Source organism: Mustelus asterias, chromosome 1, assembly GCF_964213995.1.
Source record: "Mustelus asterias chromosome 1, sMusAst1.hap1.1, whole genome shotgun sequence".
Taxonomy (NCBI): Eukaryota; Metazoa; Chordata; class Chondrichthyes; order Carcharhiniformes; family Triakidae; genus Mustelus; species Mustelus asterias.
In genome coordinates, this window is record NC_135801.1 from 142,522,474 (window position 1) to 142,545,704 (window position 23,231).

General features: G+C 42.2%; 1 protein-coding gene across 1 annotated transcript in view; it reads right to left on the reverse strand.

The window, feature by feature from the left end:
* The window catches only part of LOC144498467 (methyl-CpG-binding domain protein 2-like), a 111,731-nt gene that overhangs the window by 71,147 nt on the left and 17,353 nt on the right, over positions 1 to 23,231 (reverse strand). Inside the window, exon 2 of the mRNA XM_078219633.1 lies at positions 13,147 to 13,306. Coding sequence (XP_078075759.1) covers positions 13,147 to 13,306 — 160 coding nt within the window. The remainder of the gene's footprint in view (positions 1 to 13,146; positions 13,307 to 23,231) is intronic.

Genomic DNA, 23,231 nt, shown 5'->3' on the forward strand with positions numbered 1-23,231 from the left:
ATCGCACACTCACGTTGAACAGAGGGGGCAATGGTCTGCTCTTTAGTAACAGTAATGCCACCAACCAGTTGATGAGATGCATGAAAAGCAAGTTAGCTCTCCAGTTTACCTTTTCTATTCTGTTGCCAATCTCTCAAGATGGAGTCGGTCAAGATTAGGCACCCACTGTGCTCAACAAAAATCGTTCCGTTCTACAACAGTACCATAACAAATAGGAATGTTCCAACAGCAATTCACTAGAGTCATCGAGGTTCACAGCATGGAAACAGGCCCTATGGCCCAACTTGTCCATGCCGCCCAGTTTTTAACCACTAAGCTAGTCCCAATCGCCCACATTTGGCCAATATCCATCTTAATTATGTAACTGTCTAAATGTTTTTTTAAAAGACAAAAATTGTACCCGCCTCTACTACTACCTCTGGCAGCTTGTTCCAGACACTTTCCACCCTCTGTGTGAAAAAATTGCCCATCTGGACCCTTTTGTATCTCTCCCCTCTCACCTTAAACCTATGCCCTCTAGTTTTAGGCTCCCCTATCTTTGGGAAAAGATGTGGACCATCGAGCTGATCCATGCTCCTCATTATTTTATAGACCTCTAGGATCACCCCTAGGTTTCCTACACTCCAAGGAAAAAAGTCCCAGTCTATCCAGCCTCTCCTTATAACTCAAGCTATCAAGTCCCAGTAGCATCCTAGTAAATCTTTTCAGATTCTCCTGGAAGTCTGCAAGAGTTGAATTTCCAGTAAGAAATTTTAAGAAAGGCTGCAAGACCCTCGAGATAAGCATTTATCTTGCACAAGACATGAACATACCTGCACATAAGCCTGCAGTACCACAAACTCTGTAACTTTACATGAATTGTCAGGCTAGTATATAATCGACATGGCAATCATCCCTGGATCCAAAGAGACAATAGCCTAAGTTTTCCTTTTAACATCTTCCGAAATAATATGATATTGCTCATGAACACAAGCAGTGTGCCTTAATGACTATCGTCCAGTGGCTCTGTCATTATGAAGTGTTTTGAAAGGTTAGTCATGGCACGAATCAATTGTGGCCTCCCGGACTGCCTGGATCCAGTACAGTTTGCCTACCGCCTCAACAGGACCACAGCAGATGCCATCTCCCTGGTCCTGCACTCAACCCTGGAACACCTAGATAACAAAGACACCTATGTCAGACTCCTATGTATTGAATGCTGAGCTGTAGTCAACGCCATTATTCGTACAAAACCCATCTCCAAACTCTGTGGCCTGGGCCTCGTCACCCCCCTCAGTGACTGGATCCTGAACTTCCTAACTCACAGACCACAATCAGTAAGGATAGGCAACAACATCTCTTCCATGATCATCCTCAGCACCGATGCCCACAAGGCTGTGTTCTTAACCTCCTCTATACTCCTTATATACTTATGACTGTGTGGCCAAATTCCCCTCGAACTCAATTTTCAAGTTTGCTGACAATACCACCGCAGTGGGTCAGATCTCAAACAATGACGAGTACAGGAATGAGATAGACAATCTGGTAAACTGGTGTGGCAACAATAGTCTCTCCCTCAATGTCAACAAAGCAAAGGAGATTGTCATCAACTTCAGGCATTGTAGAGGAGAACATGCCCCTGTCTACATCAATGGGGATGAAATAGAAAGAGTCAAGAGCTTCAGGTTTTTAGATGTCCTGATCACCAACAGCCTGTCCTGGTCCCCCCATGCCGACACTATAGTTAAGAAAGCCCACCAACGTCTCTACTTTCTCAGAAGACTAAGGAAATTTGGCACGTCAACTACGACTCTCACCAACTTTTACAGATGCACCATAGAAAGCATTCTTTCTGGTTGTATCACAGCTTGGTATGGCTCCTGCTCTGTTCAAGACCACAAAAAATTACAAAAGGTTGTGAATGTAACCCAATTCATCCCTCAAACCAGCCTCCCATCCATTGACTCTGTCTACATTTCCCACTGCCTCGGCAAAGCAGCCAGCATAATAATAAATAAGCGCCCCAGACATTCTCTCTTCCATCTTCTTCCGTCGGGAAAAAGATACAAACGTTTGCAGTCACGTATCAACCAACTCAAGAACAGCTTCTTCCCTGCTGCCATCAGACTTTTGAATGGACCTACCTTGCATTAAGGTGATCTTTCTCTGCACCCTAGCTATGACTGTAACACTACATTCTGCACTCTCTTGTTTCCTTCTCTATGAATGGTATGCTTTGTCTGTATAGTGCGCAAAAAACAATACTTTTCACTGTATGCTAATTCATGTAACAATAAAAAAATCAAAAACTCACTCTGTATATTGCTGTTCTCTATTTCCCCACTCAGTAAATGATATGAAAAGTGACACGGATATTTTCCTTGGATGACCCCATGATTTGACCAAGTCAAACCTAATGTTCAGGCTTCTGAACTGAAAACTAGTGGGTCCTAGATCCAGAGTGCAGCAAAGGGGAATTTTACGAGTTCAACATTGATTAAATGAGACAAACAACAAGACAAATTTAAGATAGGTCAGCACTTAAGGGGTCGCGCTTCTCCCATCCCGCTGTGCAAATGTCTGAGCGCAGCGGGCCAGGAGAATCGCATGGGGGGGGGGGGGGGGGGGGACACGCGCTGGATTTGCACGACAGTTCAGCGTCTCCCAGCGCCAGATTTCCAGCGCTGTCTGCTCCACGCCGGAATGGGCGTGGCTAGCATTTAAGTGATATTTTAAGTAGGGCATGGGGCAGTGCGAAAGAGGCGATCAGTGGGAGTGGGAGGTCCCACTGCCACTCTGCCATTGGGATTAGTCAACTAAGGAGGGAGGCCAGCGATTCGGAGGCTGACAGTGTGCAGACCACACATGTGCAGAGGCCCCGCTGGTTTCAGCCTCCTGGGCAGGAATAGGCCCCGCCCTGATTTATAATGCCATTCACACTGGTGGCCTCCGCAGTGCACAGAGTGTGAGAGCTTCTAGTCTGAACTTCCAGTGAAAAACAGCATGAATTATTCCAGTTTTCCTGCTAATTCAACACTTCGAATTTTTTTAGGAGAATTCTGTGACACTGGCTCAGATAACAATGCAAGCGGTTCTAGAAAAATCATTTACCAACTTTCTTTAAAAGTGTTACTTTATTAATGAACTAATAAGCTCAATAGTACAGTAACACTGAAATGTTAACAAGGCAATTATCTTTCAGCATCAATTGGTGACATCTGCTCAATTTCTGCAAATGCTACTTACGTGGGTGACTACAAACTTTCAAAATCATCAACAAACTTGACGGGACAGAGAAATGAAATGTGTTTAATTATTTAGGTTGATGGATATTCTTAGATTCAGTGAGTCATCACAGATCAGAGAAATGTGTCAATAAAATAACCAGGCTAACAACAGGCCCCGAGAGTGACCAATCAGCAATTGGACTTTGTGATCAATGTGATCAGTGAAATAACTAAGCGCTGAAGGAATTAAAATAGCAAATTGATTAAATTGGTAAAGATATTGACAAAGGCAAAAAGGCCTGTGAAGTGCGCAATGATTACCTTATCAAATAAATACAAACACAAACCTTATTGTACCAATTCTACCAAATAACCCATACAAAAGCTGTGGGGGGAAAGAAAGGGAAGGGATACGTTGGCATAAATACAAGAAAACACAGAAAAAAGGGTGTTTAGAAGACCAGAGGTCAAACCCAACAATAAAGCATTTCAGTGCTACAAAGCAGCAGCAAGACAAGAAATAATAGCTGTAAGATACGAAACTGAGTTCTCACTGCCCCCCCCCCCCACACTCCTCCTCCTGTCAAATCACTAATTCTATTTATTCTTAAAAGCTGATATAGCCGCCGCTTCCTCAACAGCATCAAAACACTTCTTTAAGAGAATGCTTCTGCCCTCCAACTCAAATCTTGTACATTTAATCTTATGTTCATACCCCCGACTCCCATTTCATTCAAGATTCTCGACCATTGAACAGCCATTACACCATCGGACCATAAGACATCGGAGTAGAATTAGGCCACTCGGCCCATCAAGTCTGCTGCGCCATTCAATCATGGCTGATATTTTTCTCATCCCCATTCTCCTGCCTTTTCCCCATAACCCTTGCTCCCTTTATTGATAAGAATCTATCTATCTCTGCCTTAAAGACACTCAATGACCTGGCCTCCACAGCCCTCTGTGGCAATGAGTTCCACAGTTTCACCACTCTCTGGCTGAAGAAATTCCTCCTCATCTCTGTTTTAAAGGTTCATCCCTTTAGCCTGAGGTTGTGCCCTCTGGTTCTAGTTCTTCCTACTCGCGGAAACATCCTCTCCACGTCCACTCTATCCAGGCCTTGCAGTATCCTGCAAGTTTCAACAAGATCCCCCCTCATCCTTCTATCTATTCTGTTCAATGCCTGCATTATTTTATGATGTGGAGATGCCGGCGTTGGACTGGGGTGAACACAGTAAGAGTTTTAACAACACCAGGTTAAAGTCCAACAGGTTTATTTGCTACCAAATAAACCTGTTGCACTTTAACCTGGTGTTGTTAAAACTCTTACTGCATTATTTTAAGCAGCTCTATCAAAACATCCTGTGTTCGCCATGGTTCACATGACTTAACCCAAATCTTTCAATTTCCTTCATCTGTATTTTCTCATCAGAGTGAAACTACAAGCAATAGAGCTTGTGAACATTCTTTCAATAGTGTAAAACTCAAAACTATACACTACTCCAAGATTCATCACTACCCCCGAACTTTTACTTTCTATACCTCATATTATGTACCATTCTCAATGTCTTATGAATTTGAACCCTCAAAATATCTGCCTTCCTACATCACTTAATTTCTGCCAAAGAATTCCATCCAAAAGTAGGAACTCATGCTTACTGATACCAAATTCAGATATTTCCAGAGATCAGTGTGATTGCTGCTATCCCTCTTTGCATCAGCTCTTGTCCATCGAGTCTGTGTAACTACATGTTTTATTTTCATCATTAAATATCTCATCAATAGCATGTTGCAGCTTGGACCTCGAGACTAATCTATTATACCTCTGTACCAGATAGTCTGTAGGTTTGGATCCCACTTTGTCAATCGCTATATCCAAATCATTGCTAGAAACAGAGAATAGAAGCAGGAACAGGCCATTTGACCCTTTGAGCCTGTTCATTCATTTTGATCATCAAAATCAATATCCTGATCCCATCTTCCCCCCATACCTCTTAATTTCTTTAGCCCCAAGAGCTACATCTAATCCCTTCTTGAAATCACAATGTTCTGGCCTCAACTACTTTCTGTGCTGTGAATTCCACAGATTTACTACCCTCTGGGTGAAGAAATTTCTCATCTCAGTCCGAAAAGGTTTATCCCTTATCCTCAAAACTATGACCCCCAAGGCACATAGTGAATAGAACACTAGTACCTATTTCTAATCCTTGCCTTTACCTCTTACTTGGTTGCTCTCTTCTAAATCAGTAATTAATCTAATTTGATATATTTTCCTGACTTCCGCATACTTCATCCAAAAGTCTAAGTGGCACTTTGACAAAATTTCACATACATAAGCCAGACGTACCCTATAATTATGTGTTCTCTATCTGCTTTGATTTCAATTGAACCAAACTGCTCCCCCTTTCTCCATTCTTCCAATTCCAATTTTAACCAAAAACTAATTTTAGAAGTACACAGTTTCCACCTCACTTAGCGGTATGCTCCCGGCTTCAATTTTAAGTATTCGCAAGTGAAATCATGAGCAACATGCTGTCTGCAAGCCAAGATAACCAAAGCAAAAATCAATGACTTATATAAACGAGATGGAAAACCCAGTCAGGCTCAACACAAGTGAACCCCAGAACAGATGCCATTTATCCCAGAGTGCTGCCAGAAATGAGAGCAATTTACAAGACATCATGGAATTCCTTGAAACTGCTTGCAACTAATTTTGGTCATAGCCTCAGGAATGCTGAACTGGAATTTGCTTTTTGAAAACCTATCCCCTACAATTCACAGAATCCCTACAGTGCAGGAGGCAGCTATTCGACCCATCAAACCCGCACGGACAACAATCCCACCCAGGCCCTAACCCCGTAGCCCCAAATATTTACTCTGCTAGTCCCCCTGACACTAAGGGGCAATTTAGCATGGCCAATCAACCTAGCACACACATCTTTGGAGTGTGGGAGGAAACCGGAGCACCCGGAGGAAACCCAAACAGACACAGGGAGAAACATGCAAACTCCACACAGACATGACCCGAGGCTGGAATCAAACCCGGGTCCCTGGTGCTGTGAGGCAGCAGTGCTAACCACTGTGCCACCATGCCTCCCAACATTCCAATTCCCACTAAAAAAAGCCAAATAACTTCAAATATTGACAGACATAATTTCAAAAAGGTAAAAAGTAAATTTAAGGCTGGTGTTAGAAATGTTTTCTTTATCCAGAGAGTGATCAGTGCACCAGTTATATCTCTAGGAAACAAAGTGGCCATGAAAACCCTGGAATCTTTTAAGAAACAATGAATTAAAATGGAAAGTTTGCAACATCTTTCTATGCAATCAAGTAAAATGGGCCAAATGGCCTTCATAAAGCATGAGCAACCCAATAATAGAATTCCTTAGAACCGTCCACAGCTATTAAGAACATAAGAACTCAGGAGCAGGAGTAGACAATTCAGCCCCTCAAGCTTGCTTCGCCATTCCATGATCATGGCTGATCTCATATCGGCCTCAGGATTAAGCATTATTCGGGGATTTTTAAATTAAACTCTTATCTAAATGCCTATATACATCATTTTCAGGCTCAAAAGCTATGTTAGCTCTTGGTTATGAGTTGCACAGTTAGAACAGATTAAGTCAATTAAAAAGTCAATGAAAAACAAACTGCAGTTTAAAAAAACTTGCCATTCAGGCTCAGGTCTGAATAACAAGTAACATAATTGACAAAGTGTTCAATTTTAGTTATGCTGATACACTCTGCACATAAGCAAAGCTGCTCAATTCAAATTCTGATAATTCAATTCTTTAAAACCGCCAACACCCAGGTGGATACGTTACTTACATTGCTTAACTCAAGTTAATAAAATATTTCAATTTTCAAACTTCATAGCAGCAGTAAACTGCAGCTAGATGGGCTATAAATTTTCACACAGGGGTACAAAATTTATTTTCTGTTGTATTGAAGGGCCTGTTCTGTGCTGTACTGTTCTATGTTCTATGTTCTATGTTCTATTGTATGTACCAACATGTGCAATCATTATTTAAACCTGTAGAGGGAACTCTTAGTCTCAAAAAAAAACCTGGCTAATTTATTGTTTAGTTATATGTCTCACAACACCAGGTTAAAGTCCAACAGGTTTATTTGGTAGCACAAGCCACTAGCTTTCGGAGCGCTGCTCCTTCATCAGGCGAGTGGGATTTCAGTTCACAAACAGGGCGTATAAAGAGACAAACTCAACAAATTTGAATTTGTGTCTTTATATGCCCTGTTTGTGAACTGAAATCCCACTCACCTGATGAAGGGGCAGCGCTCTGAAAGCTAGTGGCTTGTGCTACCAAATAAACCTGTTGGACTTTAACCTGGTGTTGTGAGACTTCTTACTGTGTTTATCCCAGTCCAATGCCGGCATCTCCACATCATAATTTATTGTTTTGCAGGGCCAAAATTAATTAACATGGGAGGAGAAAGAGAGAGAAAGACACAGGCAGACAGAATATGAGAGATACAAACTTAGGCCTGCATGTTTGTGTTATCTACAATATGCAAAACAAATTTAAGCCAGTTAATTAGAGCTTTGTCAACCTCCTCCTAAACAACAGAAGAGCCATTTATTCAAAACCATTCAACTCCAGACCTCATCACAACATCGATCCAAATATGGTCAAAAGTGCCAGATGCAAGAGGTAAGAATAGTTATTATTAGCAGTTTTTGATATTATGGCTCTAAGGACCCATAGCAAATTTGAGGTCAATGGAATTCAATCAGAAAAGCTTCCATTGACTTGAGCCGCACCTGACACATAGAAACATGATCATAATTGTCAAAAATCAAAGCAAGCCATGGGCACCACTTTCAAAGTTCTTTAGGGTAACATCAGAATTGGGATCATCTGCTGATGATTCTACAAGTGCAATTTCCTAACTCCTTCAATAATGGTAATGTCAGCCTATAAACGGCATCAAGACAACATTTACTATCTTGCAATACCATGCCCAAAATACCTGGTTTACCCAGACTTTCAACATCACCAAATCCCCTACTATCAGTATCCTGGGAATTATCAGTGACCCGAAGCTTATAAATACCAGAACCAGACCAGGCATGTCAACACAAGGGCACAGCAGAGACAGGATACACAAGCAGCTTTTCCTGACAATGTCAACAAGATTTAAATCAAGGCCATGATTCAAATTAGGGAAGCATGGTGGCACAGCGGTTAGCACTGCTGCCTCACAGTGCCAAGGACCTGGGTTCGATGCCTGCCTTGGGTGGCTGTCCGTGTGGAGCTTGCATGTTGTGCCCATGTCTGCGTGGGTTTCCTCCAGGTGCTCCGGTTTCCTCCCGCAGTCCAAAGATGTGCATGTTAGTTACATTGGCCATGCAAATTTGCCGGCACCAAGGCACCCGTCCCCAATGAGTTCAATGCATTCTATGCGTGTTTTGAGCAAGTGTTCAGCGAGAGCACGCCTTCTGCCCCGGAAGCCTCAGCAAACCCGCTGATCGTCAGATCAGCCTTCTCGAAAGCCAACCCACAGGAAGCGGCTGGTCTGCATGGGGTATCTGGATGAGCACTCAGATCCTGTGTGCACCAGCTGACAGGGGTATTCGCAGACATCTTTAACCTCTCTTTACACCAGTCTGCTTCAAGAAGACAAATCATTATCCCTGTACCAAAGAAAAGCCAGGCAGTGTGCCTTAATGACTATCGGCCAGTGGCTCTGACATCCATCATTATGAAGTGCTTCGAAAGGTTAGTGATGGCATGAATCAAGTCCAGCCTCCTGGATTTTCTGGATCCACTACAGTTTGCCTATCACCGTAACAGGTCCACAGCAGATGCCAGCCCCCTGGCCCTACACTCAACCCTGGAACACCTGGATAACAAAGACACCTATGTCAGACTTCTATTTATTGACTTCAGCTCAGCCTTCAACACCATTATTCCTGCAAAACATATCTCCAAACTCCGTGGCCTCGGGCTCAACCACTCCCTTTGCGACGGGATCCTCAACTTCCTAACTCACAGACTGCAATCAGTAAGGATAGGCAACAACGCTTCCTCCATTATTATCCTCAACATCAGCACCCCACAAGTCTGTGCCCTCAGCCCCTTACCATACTCCTTATATAGCTATGACTGTATGGCCAAGTTCCCCTCCAACTCGTTTTTTAAGTTTGCTGATAACACCACCATAGTGGGTTGGATCTCAAGCAATGATGAGTAGAGGAATGAAATAGAGAATCTGGTGAACTGGTGTGACGACAATAATCTCTCCCTCAACATCAACAAAGAGATCGTCATTGACTTCAGGAGGCTTAATGGAGGACATGCCCCTATCTATATCAATGGGGATGAAGTGGAAATGGTCAAGAGCTTCAGGTTTCTCAGTGTCCAGATCACCAACAACCTGCCCTGGTCCCTCCATGCCGAAACTATAGTTAAGAAAGCCTGCCAATGCCTCTACTTTCTCAGGAGGTGAAGGAAATTTGGCATGTCAGCTACGACTTTCACCAACCTTTACAGCTGCACCATGGAAAGCATTCTTTCTGGCTGTATCACATCTTGGTATGGCTCCTGCTCTGTCCAAGACCGCAAGAAACTACAAAGGGTTGTGAACAAAGCCCAGTCCATCACACAAACCAGCCTTGCATCCACTGACTCTTTCTACATTTTCTGCTGCCTTGGAAAAGCAGACACACTCTTTTTTACCTTCTCCCGCTGGGAAAAGGAAACAAAAGTCTGAGGTCACGTACCAACCTACTCAAGAACAGCTTCTTCCCTGCTGCCATCAGGCTTTTGAATGGAACTTCCTCGCATCAGGTTGATCTTTCTCTGCACCCTAGCTATGACCGTAGCACTATATTCTGCACCCTCTCCTTCTCTATGAATTGTTGCTTTGTCTGTATAGCGTGCAAGAAACATTACTTTCCATTGTATACATGTGACAATAATAAATCAAATCAAAGATGCATAGGTTAGGGAGGTTAGCATGATAAATACATGGGGTCACAAGCATAGGGCCTGAGTGTAATGCTCTGTTGGAGAGTTGGTGCAGATTCGATAGGCCAAATGGCCTCCAACTGCACTGTAAGGATTTTATGATTCAACAATGGATTTTTTAGAAATATGGAAGATACATAAATAGCTGAGAGACAAACAAGTGTGAATTACATGGGAATTGTTGGATGAAAAATGGCCATGGTCCATTCAATTCTCTTTCTGCCTTTCTGGCAGTCACATGATACAATGATTGTGGAGTTGTTGGCAAATCAGCACAAAATCAATTGCTTTCATTTTTTAAAATTTATTCATTCATGGGATTTGGGCTTTACTGGCAAGGCCAACATCTATTACCCATCCCTAATTGTCAAGTGGCTTGTGAGGCCATTTCAGAGGGCAGTTAAAAGTCAGCAACATTGTTTTGTCTCTAGTCTAGTCACCAGAGGCCACATCATGGACATATCAGATGGCTGGTGTACTGAAAAATGTAATAGGTTCATTCATTGCATTGGGAGGAAGCTGTCAATACAACTAGTAAAAGAAACGTTGAGGCATTACCTGGAGGTTAGATATCAGAGCATTTCTTCATATATCCATTATTAGGTGCCTGTCATGATTGGAGTCAAAAAAAAACAACAGCTGCTAAAGTTTTCTTTGCACCTCCAACATTGGAATCAATGCTCTATGGTTAGGGGAATGACAATGATGCACTCATGTTTTATATTACTATTTATTAATAATCATAACTGGTCACCATGTAACTCTTGTGAACTTCCCAGTATCAGCTGTCTTTCTAAGGAAGGTTAAAGTTAATCTTTTACAATTATAAACTGCTCCCTTTTGGTGGAGGGGGAAGAAAAAGCAGATGGTAACGTTGGGTCTTCGCAAAGGAGCTGATGGTTCCAAAATGATTTGCCAAAATTCAGCCCACTCTTCAACAATCCAATAACTGAACCAAGTGTGTCCTTGAGTACTCGAAAGAACTATTGACGATTAACTAACTATCCTAAATCATTAATGAGGACTGGAGCAAAAGCCTCAAGAGTGTGGAGATTCTTCCTGCTCAGTGCCAGACAGGCTTGCATGCCAATGTCCCAAATAGCATCAGACACACGTTGCCACCAGCAAAGAGTCATTGGGCGGGATTTTACAGCCTCAGTCATCCCGAAACCGTAAAATCCCGCCAGAGGTCAATGAACCTTCCCATGGTCCACCCCTCGCTGGCTCCGATTCCCGTGTCGGGTGGGACGGTAAAATTCCGGCCATAGAGTCATAGAGGTTTACAGCATGGAAACAGGCCCATCGGCCCAATTTGTCCTTGCTACCCTCTTTTTTTGTTTAAAACCACTAAGCTAGTCCCAATTGCCCGCATTTGGCCCATATGTCTCTATCCATGTAATTGTCCAAATGCTTTTTAAAAAAAAGAAAATTGTACCCGCCTCTACTACCACCTCTGGCAGCTGGTTCCAGACACTCACCACCCTCTGTGTGAAAAAGTTGCCCATCTGGATTCTTTTGTGTCTCTCCCCTCTCACTTTAAACCTGTGCCCTCTAGTTTTGGATTCCTCTGCGTTTGGGAGAAGATTTTAACTATCTAGCTGATCTGTGCCCCTCATTATTTTATAGACCTCTATAAGATCACCCCTAAGTCTCCTATGCTCCAGGGAAAAAAGTCCCAGTCTATCCAGCCTCTCCTTATAACTCAAACTATCAAGTCCTAGTAGCATCCCAGTAAATTTGTTCTGCACTCTTTCTAGTTTAATAATATCCTTAAACAAAGGTTTAGGAAACCCAATTACATACAGGGGTATTTCTAGAACTCTGCTTAACCTACATATATTCAACTGAATCACTGAGGAGCTGCACAGTACTTGTCCAACAAAAGCCTCCTGAGCCATTTGAGAATTAGTTTGCAGACATACCACACCAGAACACAAACTGTCCACATTATAAATCCAAGCTGCGTGGATTGCTCCGTTGCTTAACTTCAAGACTATCACGTTGATGGGTTTCCTTAACATAGTGATGGGAAGCTGCTTATGTCTTACACCAAGCTGACCAAAAGCATGGAAAAGACTACCATAGCCAGATGTCTGTCATGAACACCGGAATGCTGGGAAAGACCCTTGTCCTAGTGGATCCTATATCCAATGGGTTTTAATTGGCCAACATAAATGTGCATTCTAAAGAGTGTAAACAATAGGAGAATGGCGATAATACACTCATGTTTTATATCGTCAGCTGTTTCCATCAAGTGGCAGAGAAAGTTGGAGAGCTTGTATTCAACTAGTGTTTTCCAACCAATAGGTGAAAAAGCAAACTTAATAAATCCACTTTGTTCATCTTCTCAACCTAAAATCACAACTGTAATTAAGAGAAAACAGCAAAGGGCTAGATAAATATAGCTCTAATGAGGAGGAAGAAATTACATGTGCAAATAAAATAAGCTATGGCACAAATTAGTGAAAATACCATTAAAACAGAACAAATATATTCTCATTAAACTTGAATTTTAATACTAAGTGTGATTATTTTAGTAGTCAAAAGACAAATGATTAGTTCAACAATCTTTCTCCTTCCCTCAATTTTTGGAGCAAGGCCTCAACATCCCAGACTATTCACCGCTCTCCAAGTGAAAGCACGAGCAGGCAGTATATATGGAGGCTTCTGCTTAACTGGTTACTGGAAGAACAGGAAAGATCCAATTGACCTTGAACTTTAATCTTAAACTCCTTCCTTACAGAAAAACATCTGGCCTCTGTGCACTTGCCTTCACTTTCCAGTTGGTGAACAATAAGTACTCACCTTATAAGGGAGTACGAGGCTCTAATCTGCAGCCAGCACTCCTTGGCACCAATTGCCCATGGGTACTCCAAAGATAATATTCATAAAAATGCTATTAAGTTTTCATATCTGAAACACACCCAGAGCAGAAGACGGAAAGGATACAATACCTTGGTTTGATTTATTGCTTCATTCCGGAGGCGCTGCTTAGTCCTCTGTAATTTATTAGGCATCATCGTCCCAGTCCGAAAGTCAAAGCTATTGAGGTCGATACTGTTTCCCAGGTATCGAGCCAGCTGAGGCTTACTCCTGAACTTCTTACCACTTGGGCTGAAAGGTGGAAGAGAAAGTAAAAAAATATATAGCTGGTCTAGTACCAGTTGATAAGGAAGACTTACATCTCATTATTGTGGTCTCAACAACAGACGCTGGGGGCTTCAAAAAAATCAGAAAATGTGCAAGAAATGCCATATATACAGCATTTAGAATGTGTGTTTATTCCCTACATCACCAATTTTTCACCACAGGAAATCCAAAGGGAATGTTGTAACACTTTGTTCGTAAAGGGCAGTTATGTCTACAAAAAAAGCACACAAATGCTATTCAATAGCTATTTGGCATGTAGATGCCTCAAAACTCAGTTTCCAGGAGTTTCATTTACAGTTTCATAACAATGTTGTTTGGATAAAGGGGTTTGTAACAGCAGCAGCAGCAACTCTGGAACTGGCAGAATCAGCAGCAGCTGCATCAGCAAGAATGCCAGCAAAGGTGTTGAAAGCAGACATCTTCCTGCAGGGGTGAACAAGCACTGACACCAAAGAGATCACGCACTAGGCCAAAAGGCATTTCCCAATTGTACTTCCACTTCCCCACTCTCAACTCCAGACAGAGAGCCTAATAAATAATCTACTATTTCACAAATCTGCAATGAGATTTGACCAAAAAAAAACAATGTATTTTGAAAAAGTTAACTTTTGCAGGCAATTTATGTCACTCCATGCAGAAAGTTGCCACAATATTGTCTGTATTCCATTTACTCGCATGGCATTTCCTCTCTATTTTCCTCCAATTCGATTTTGCTGCACCAGCTTGAGAATATGCAAGGGAAGATTATACAGGCACAAACTTCATTAGGCAGAGAAATGGGTGAGATGGTGAATAGCTCTCGGTGAAGAGCTAGAACTGGTGATGGGCCAAATGGACACATTCTGTTGCTGTAATTTCTAAGACTAAGGTTATCGACCATGATGGAAAAGGGACAAAGGTGCAGTCTTTTATGCTATTGCAGCAATGAATAATGAGAAGTGGTTAGCAGAATATGCCATAGGTGTGAAAGGCACATCTGCAAGAAAAAGCTGAAGAACAGGAAAGAGAGGCCTTAAGCAGCTTTCCCAAGTGCCATGTTAATGCCCATTTACAGTGTGCATAAGGAGTGCTCAGCAAGTAAGCAACATTAAACACCTTGCGGTTTGCAGAACAAACAAGAATTACTCGTGTGAAAGGACATTTGTTACATGCATTTTTAATCTGAATCTGATTATTTAGCGTAATTGCTGAATCGTAAATGAGTGTGATCAATTGAGGTTTTAACCTTGCAAGAAATTCCAACTTGTACTACCATCGTATAGAATTAAGCCCATGAACAATTTAAAGCACCACCACTGGTTCTTCAGAACACGGATCTCGGAAATAAGGAACGACGGAACACAATAGCCCAAATTTTGTGGTGAGTGGCAGAGAAATGACGCAACTAGTTCACCATACTGATGGGTGCCCACAGACTTTTGTGGGGTTTTGGAATGATGACTTGCAGTTTTTTTTAAGAGATCCAATCCAGCAAGAGACCTCTACAGGAGATCTGTGGCATGTGACAACAGGGCAAGCAACAGAATGACTCTTCAACCAATATCTAATTGAAGAAACCTCACCGAAAGAGAGGTTTTAAATCAGGAAGTAGAAATTAGATTTATCATCAGATACAGAAAGCAAAATAATGAGAGGACAAGATAGATGAATTAAGAGAGACGGATGGATCAAAAGGTACTAGATAGGATGAGAGGCTGAGTAAATTGGGCCTCTACTCTTTCGGAATTTAGAAAAAATGAAACCATTGAAACATATAAGATTCTGAAGGGCTTGACGCAGAGTTTGTTTTGCTTGGCTGGGGAATCTAAAACACAGGACACAGACACTAGACAAGGAGTCAATCATTCAGGACTGAGATGAGGAGAAATTCCTTCACTCGCAGCATTGTGAATCTTCGGAATTCTCCAGTGGGTTATGGATGCTCTATCCTTGAGCATATTCAAGGCCACGATGGACAATTATTTTGTCTCTCAGGAAGACAAGGGATAGAAGGAGCAGGCAGGAAAGTATAATTGAGACAGAGGTTCAGCCATGATCTTATTGACTGGTGTTATGGTCCAATCCTGCTCCTATCGCGCGGTGGCACAGTGGTTAGCACTGCTGGGTTCGATTCCCGGCTTGGGTCACTGTCTGTGCAGAGTCAGCACATTCTCACTGTGTCTGCGTGGGTTTCCTCCGGGTCCTCCGGTTTCCTCCCACAATCCAAAGATGTGCAGGTTAGTTGAATTGGCCATGCCAAATTCTCCCTCAGTGTATCCGTACAGGACCGGAGTGTGGTGACTAGGGGATTTTCACAGAAACTTCATTGCAGTGTGGATGTAAGACTACTTGCAACTAACAAATAAACTTTTAACTTTACTTTATTTCAAAGTCTCCAATACTATTTATATTCTGAAGGAATGAGAGTCCACACATGTAGAAGTAAATTCTCAGTACTGGGGAAGTTATTTGGCTATAATTATAGTTTAACACACCAGTAAAAGTTCACTGACACTGGAATGTTCTAGCCCCAGCATTATCTGGCATGTTTAGTGGGTAACTGCATGGTCCTTACATAGATGTCAAAGCCATGTCTATTGGCTAGGCACTGAGCACAGTCTGTGGAGGGTAACACAGATAACAATTTCCTGATTTGCTCGTTTAACTGCACATATACATACTCTGGAAGCTGCTGTCTGCTTTGCTCCACAATAATGCTGAACTGATCGTCTCACCATCATTCTCAACACAAAATCCAGTTCAATTCTTATATCAGCTACTTCACATCATAAATTGGATTAAACACAATCTGAATCCCAAAAGTGAAAGCAGGCCAAAGGTGAAAAGTAATTTCACCAAGTTGAAGGATTTTATCACCAGTTCCTCATTCTCAACACTGCCACATGGATAAAAGTAAGAAACAACCTGGTTATGGGAGTTGTTGTCACAAGGATGTTGTCTCTCATCTGCCCATTAACAAAATTATTCCAGAAAGCAGAAAATTTTGCATCAGTTGGGACCCATGTATTTTCTCTCCAAACATCCCATCCAGAATTTAGGGCCAGAATGCTATGGCCTGCTCAGAAGCAGGATGGCAGTGACATCACGGCAGTGGTGCCACCCCCCGCTGCAATTTTACCAGCGGTTGGGGAGACTTTGGATGGCTCTCGGGGAGGTAAGACTTCTTCCCCAGTGGGGTGGTGGAAATCCCTATTGAAGTAGCAACTTGATGATGGTTAAATAAGAATACAAGTAGGGGGGGCACTCTTGACTTGGAGCAGAAATCTTGCCCCTCACCACCTCTGTAAAAGTCAGCCCCCAGGGTCGAGGAATTGTGGCCTAATTTAAAATAGTCATACATAGGAACTACGGATTCATCTGCTTGAAGGTATTTTAAATTTACAAAAACCAAAAATCAACTAGGCAAAAAAAAAATGATGCACTTGCGAAAGTCTTAAAACCTCAAAGTAGCATTAGGTCCTCATGTCCTGATGTTAGAATTACTCACATGCCAATAGGTTCCACTCCAAAATTTGCAAATTTCCATGTACATGACAATATCAACTATCCCTGCTGACCAATCTCATCCAGGATTTCACAACGCTATGCGTCGTAGGAATACTGGCCCATATCGGGTTATACTGGCATAGTTACGCTATTCCAAACAGTGCTTCAGGGAGTCCACCCTCTAGCCCCAATTCCAACACACTTCAGACAATCTGTATGAGCTGAGCTCGAGCCCCAGATCAAAGTATTTACTGTGCCAGCTCCTTTCTACCTAAGAATCATTGCCATGCCTCCATCTTCACTTCATCTCGCCTCAACCAAAAGCACTGGCTACTTAGGAACAAATACTCTCCTTGCCAGGTTCCATTCCACACAAACTCATCCACAGAACTCGGCATCCAAAATTCTCTTTACCGACAAATTGGAGGGGGAGGGGTGGGTGGGGGGGTGCGTGGGGAGAGGGAGGTGCAATAAATTAACTTCAAAAAGCAGTGCCGTAGTTTGTAAATCACCACAATCTTGCATCCCAGCTGTCCCTTACTTCCCGAGACTGTCTTTTCTCCTCATCCCAGCCCATTAGCAGTAGCACAATCTTAGGCCATTACGACCCAGTTAGAATGATCGAATGGTTACAGCACAGGAGGCCATCCAGCCCATTGCATCCGTGCTGGCTCTATGAAAAAGCAATTCACCTAGTTCCACTCCCCTGCTTTTTGTAGCCTTGCAAATATTTCCTTTTCAGACAATAATCCAATTCCCTTTGGAAAGCCACATGACTCCATTGTTTCTTTTGCCAATTTCCGTAAATTTGTGCCTTTGGTTCCCAATCCTTTCGCCAAAAGGAACATAATTTACTTTGTCCAGATCTCTCATGATTTTGAATACCTCCATCAAATCATCTCCTTCCAAGAACAGTTCCAACTTATCCAATCTCTCCACATAACAAGTTCCTTACCCTTGAAACCATTCTCATAAATCTTTTCTGCATCTTCTTGAATGCCTTCACGTTCTTGCTAAAGTGTGGTGCCCAGAACTGGACACAGTGCTCCAGCTGAGGCTGAACCAGTGCTTTATATAGGTTTAATTAATACATTTGCTGTTGCAATCCATGCCCCTATTGAAAAAGCCTCAAGGTGCTGTACACTTTATTAATCACTCCCTCTCAACCTTTCCTGGCACCTTCAATGATCTACGTATATCTACCCCTCTGCTCCTGCAACCCCTTAAAAATTGTACCCTTCATTTTATATTGTCCCCCTGCATTTTTTCTGCAAAATGAATCATGTCACATTGCTCTGTATCAAGATTCATCTGCCACTTGTCCATCTATTCCATCAACCTGTCTATACATTTCTGAAGTTCTATACCATCCTCCTTGTGGTTCACAATACTTCCAAGCTTTGTATCATCAACAAATTTTGAATGTGCGCTCTGTTCATCAAGGTCCTGGATTATTAACATGCAACAGGAAGAGCAAGGTTCCTAACAATAACCCTGGGTAACTCCCAGTATAAACCTTCCTCCAGTCTAAAAAAAAACATTAACTACAAACTCCCTCTTCCTGTTACTCAGCCAACTTTATATCCATGTGGCGACTGTTCTTTTTGTTCCATGAGACTTTGGTCACTCTGTCAAGCGGCACTTTATTACACGTCCTCTGTGCATTATAGCAATGGCTTTACCCTCATCAACCCTCTCTGTGACCTCATTAAAAACGCAAGCAAGTTACTTCATCACAGAATAAAAACAGAGAAGGTGCTGGATGGGTCAATGGTGAAAAGGAAGGCCTGTGATAGGATGAAGGACAGGAAAGATTGAAGGACATGAGGAGGGAAATAGTTTCTAACGCAAACTGCCCCATTTTGTTTCCTTCTCTTTGCTGGTTTCGGTTTTCTTCTTTCAGCCAGCAGCACACTTCCTTTAGGCACAGCTTTTGTTTATTTGCTTCTTTTCCTGCCAATCTTTATTCCCTAGGTCTTGGAGAACTTAGTTTTCTGTCCTTCAATCTCTCAAAATAACCTTTTATTTGTAACCTTTATTTAGCCAGGTAGGTCAATTGAGGACCAATTCTAATTTACAATAACGGCCAAGAGGCCAACGCCGCAGCAGCAGAAACTGCACAATGCAATTAAACACTAAAAACAATAAAATACAAATAGCAGTGAAAGGGAATTGACAGTTTAGCAAATACAAGTGTCAGTCAACAGAGCCTTAAACCCTTCAGCAAAAGGCATGCAAAGGAATAAAATCAGTTAGCTTCAGCTTTGGTTGTACCTCGTAGTTTCATTTCATCCTTGCCCCACCTGCAGTGGGAGGCAGTGGTGTAATAGTATTGTTATTAGACTAGCAATCCAGAGACACAGGGTTCAAATTCACGGCGGATGGTAAAATTTGAATTTATTAAAATCTGGAATTAAAAGTCTAATAATGACCAGGAAACCATTGTTAATTTTTGTAAAAACCCATCTGGTTCACTAACGTCCTTTGTTGGGGGAGAGGGTGGGGGGAGGTGGGGGCTGGTCTGCCCTACATGTGACTCCACAGTGACAGCAATGTGGTTGGTTGACTCTTAAATGCCCTCAGGATGGGCAGGCCAGTGGCACCCACATTCCATGAATCAATAAAAACTTCTTCCAGTTCTGATGAAAGGTAACAGACCTGAAACATTAACTCGGTTTCTCTCACTACACAGATGCTGTCTTGCCTGCCGAGTGCATCTTCCAGCATTTTCTGCTTTTATTTTAGTTGAACACAATTTGCCCTAATCAGATCCACAATGGCTTTCCTTCACTAATTGGCTGGCTTCAGGCTGAAGTCAGTGGTTCTGATATATTTGGCATCGAGGCAGTTTAAAGGGCAAATGGACGATTTATCCATTCTTCTGGAGACAGCAGCGCTGAGTGAAGTTATTTTTTAAAATCACAGTCTGTGGCATCTGGACAGTCAAATCAGAAGCCAGGATTCAAAACTGGAAAATCAGATGGAGAGAAAATAAACTACTCAGGATTTTGTTCTTTCAGCATCACTGGTTCTGGAGAGAACACTGGTGCTTAAACACACATAGGATTGGTTTGTTACATGGACTTCTCTCCAACTACCCAGTGAACCAAATATGGTTGTGGTGTATATACTTCAGTTATCTTGATTAGATCATGGCTGGGATTCCTTGGCTTTTGCTACCAAATAAACCTGTTGGACTTTAACCTGGTGTTGTTAAACTTCTTACTGTGCTTCCTTTGTCAACCAGGGTCCATTGTTCAAATGATTGTGTAATGGCTTGTATCCACCTAGTTAATTATGCAGGTGACTGAATGGACGGTTTGCTAATAGGATAGGAAATAACCCCACACATCTTCTTTCAAGGCCATCGTTCCTAGTGCAGCTTTGCAGGCAGGTTGTCTCCATGTCAATAGTTTTGGAATGCAAAATATACAGTGATTGAAATGCAAAGCTATCATCTTTCAATGTGGTCCCAAGTTACTGAAAAGTGATTTTAGTCTACAAAAAAAAAATTAGGGGTTTCCAACCAGTAAATTCAAAAATTATTTTTTGAAATAACACATGGTTTCCCAACAACCTTTGTTTGTTCCTGAGCACTAGCCAAATAGATGATGTCTTTGACCCTTCCGCTATATCCTCTCTCTCCAACATGGCAATGTTCACGTTATATCAATTCCTACTTTCCTGAACACCTTGCATCCAGGGATATTTAATAAACACTACTGCCATTCTATAAGTCAGGTCTCTGTTATTACCACAACATTAGTTTCATGTAGTTATGCGTATCTGCAACTCACCAATGTTATTTACCACACACTGCGCATTAATATGCATGCACTATAATTCACGTGCATGTGAAAGTAATATTACTTCACTCTCATGCTGAACCCACCTAATACTTCACTATTTCCTACTCTAGTACTGTTTCTCCCAATATTGTGTGCTGTTACCTGTTAATCTGTTTAGCCTATATGATGCCCATCATCACCAGAGAAAATTCCAGTGTCCCAAGAATCCAAGCTCTCCCCCGTGTGCCATCTCCCAACCCAATATTCACCTGCTCTATGCTATTTCTATACTTGTTTGCGCTTGGTACCGGGAGTAATCCAAAATTAGACAATTCAAAAGTTGGAATTTCCTGCCTCTTCCTCCGCCCCCTCCCCCAAATTCAGGCCACAGGACCACATCTGTCCTTAGAATCATAGAATCCTACAATGCAGAAGGAGGCCATTCAGCCCATCAAGTCTACACCGACCACAATCCCACACAGGTCCATGTACTTATCCCCATAGCTCCATGTACTTACCCTAGCTAGTCCCCTGATACTAAGGGGCAATTTAGCATGGCCAATTCAACTAACCCGCACATCTCTGGACTGTGGGAGGAAACCGGAGCACCCAGAGTGTAGGAGGCTGAGGGGTGATCTTATAGAGATCTATAAAATAATGAGGGGCATAGATCAGGTAGATAGTCAACATCTTTTCTCAAAGGTAGGGGAGTCTAAAACTAGAGGACATAGGTTTAAGGTGAGAGGGAAGAGATACAAAAGGGTCCAAGGGGGAAAATTTTTCACTCAGAAGGTGGTGAGTGTCTAGAACAAGCTACCAGAGGCAGTAGTTGAGGCTGGTACAATTTTGTCTTTTAAAAAGCTTTCAGACAGTTACATGGGTAAGATGGGAATAGAGGGATATGGGTGGATAGGAGGAAAAACGTTTTTACCCAGAGGGTGGTGACGGTCTGGAATGCGCTGCCTGGGAGGATGGTCGAGGCCGGTTGTCTCACATCCTTTAAAAAGTACCTGGATGAGCATTTGGCACGTCATAACATTCAGGACTATGGGCCAAGTGCTGGTAAATGGGATTAGGTGGAAGTTCAGGTGTTTCTCGCATGTTGGTGCAGACTCAATAGGCCGAAGAGCCTCTTCACACTCTATGATTCTAGCGAGAAGCAGAAACTGAAGGAAATTGGTATTACTAGAAAAATAGTGTAGGAAAATTAATGGGACAGCAATCTGATAAATCCCCAGGATCTGATCATCTACATCCCAGGGTACTAAAGGAGGTGGCCATTGGAATAGTTGGTTATCACCTTCCAAAATTCTATAGATTCTGGAATAGTCCCAGCAGATTGGAGGGTGGCAAATGTAACCCTGCTATTTAAAAAGGGAGGAATTACAGACCAGTAAGCCTCACATCAGTGGAAGGGAAAAAGTTAGACTCTATTATAAAAGGTACGATAACAGATCACTTATAAAATAGGAATTAGACAAAGTCAACATGGATTTATGAAAGGGACATCTTTTGACAAACCTACTAGAGTTTTTTGAGGATGTAACTAGTAGAAAAGATGAGAGTGAACCAGTGGATGTGCTGTATTTGTATTTTTAGAAAGCTTTTGATAAAGTTCCAATCAATGCAAAATTAAAGTGCCTGGGATTGGGGGTGATATATTGGCATGGATTGAGAATTGGTTAGCAGACTAGAGAGAGTAGGAATAATTGGGTATTTTTCGAAGTGGCAGGCAATGATAAGTGAGGTCCCAGAGAGATTAGTGCTTGGGCCCCAGCTGTTCACAGTATACATCAATGATTTGGATGAGGGAACCAAAAGTAATGTTTCCAAGTTTGCTGATGACACAAAACTTGGTAGGAATGTGAGTGATGAGGGGATGTTACGAGATTTCAAGGTGATTTAGACAAGTTGAGTGAAATACAGACAGTGTATAATGGGGATAAGTGTGAAGTTATCCACTTCAGATGGAAAAACAGAATGGCAGAGTATTATACAGATTGGAAAATGTTGACGTAGAAAGGGACCTGGGTATCCTTGTACACCAGTCACTGAAAGCAAGTAAGCAATTAGGAAGGCAAATGCTATGTTGGCCTGCATTGCAAGAGGATTTACGTACAGGAGAAAGGATTTTGATTTGTCACATGTACAACATACAGTGAAAAGTATTGTTTCTTGCATGCTATACGGACAAACCATACCGTTCATAGAGAAGGAAAGGAGAGAGTGCAGAATTTAGTGTTACAGTTATAGCTAGGATGTAGAGAAAGATCAACTTAATGCAAGGTAAGTCCATTCAAAAGTCTGACAGCAGCAGGGAAGAAGCTGTTCACGAGTCGGTTGGGAGGTGACCTCAGACTTTTGTATCTTTTTCCCGAAGGAGGAAGGTGGAAGACAGAATGTTAGGGATGCGTGGGGTCCTTGATTATGGTGGCTGCTTTGCCGAGGCAGCGGGAAATGTAAACAGAGTCAATGGATGGGAGGCTGGTTTGCGTGATGGATTGGGCTACATTTACAATCTTTTGTAGTTCCTTGTGGTCTTGAGCAGAGCAGGAGCCATACCAAGCTGTGATACAACCAGAAAGAATGCTTTCTATGGTGCATCTGTAAAGTTG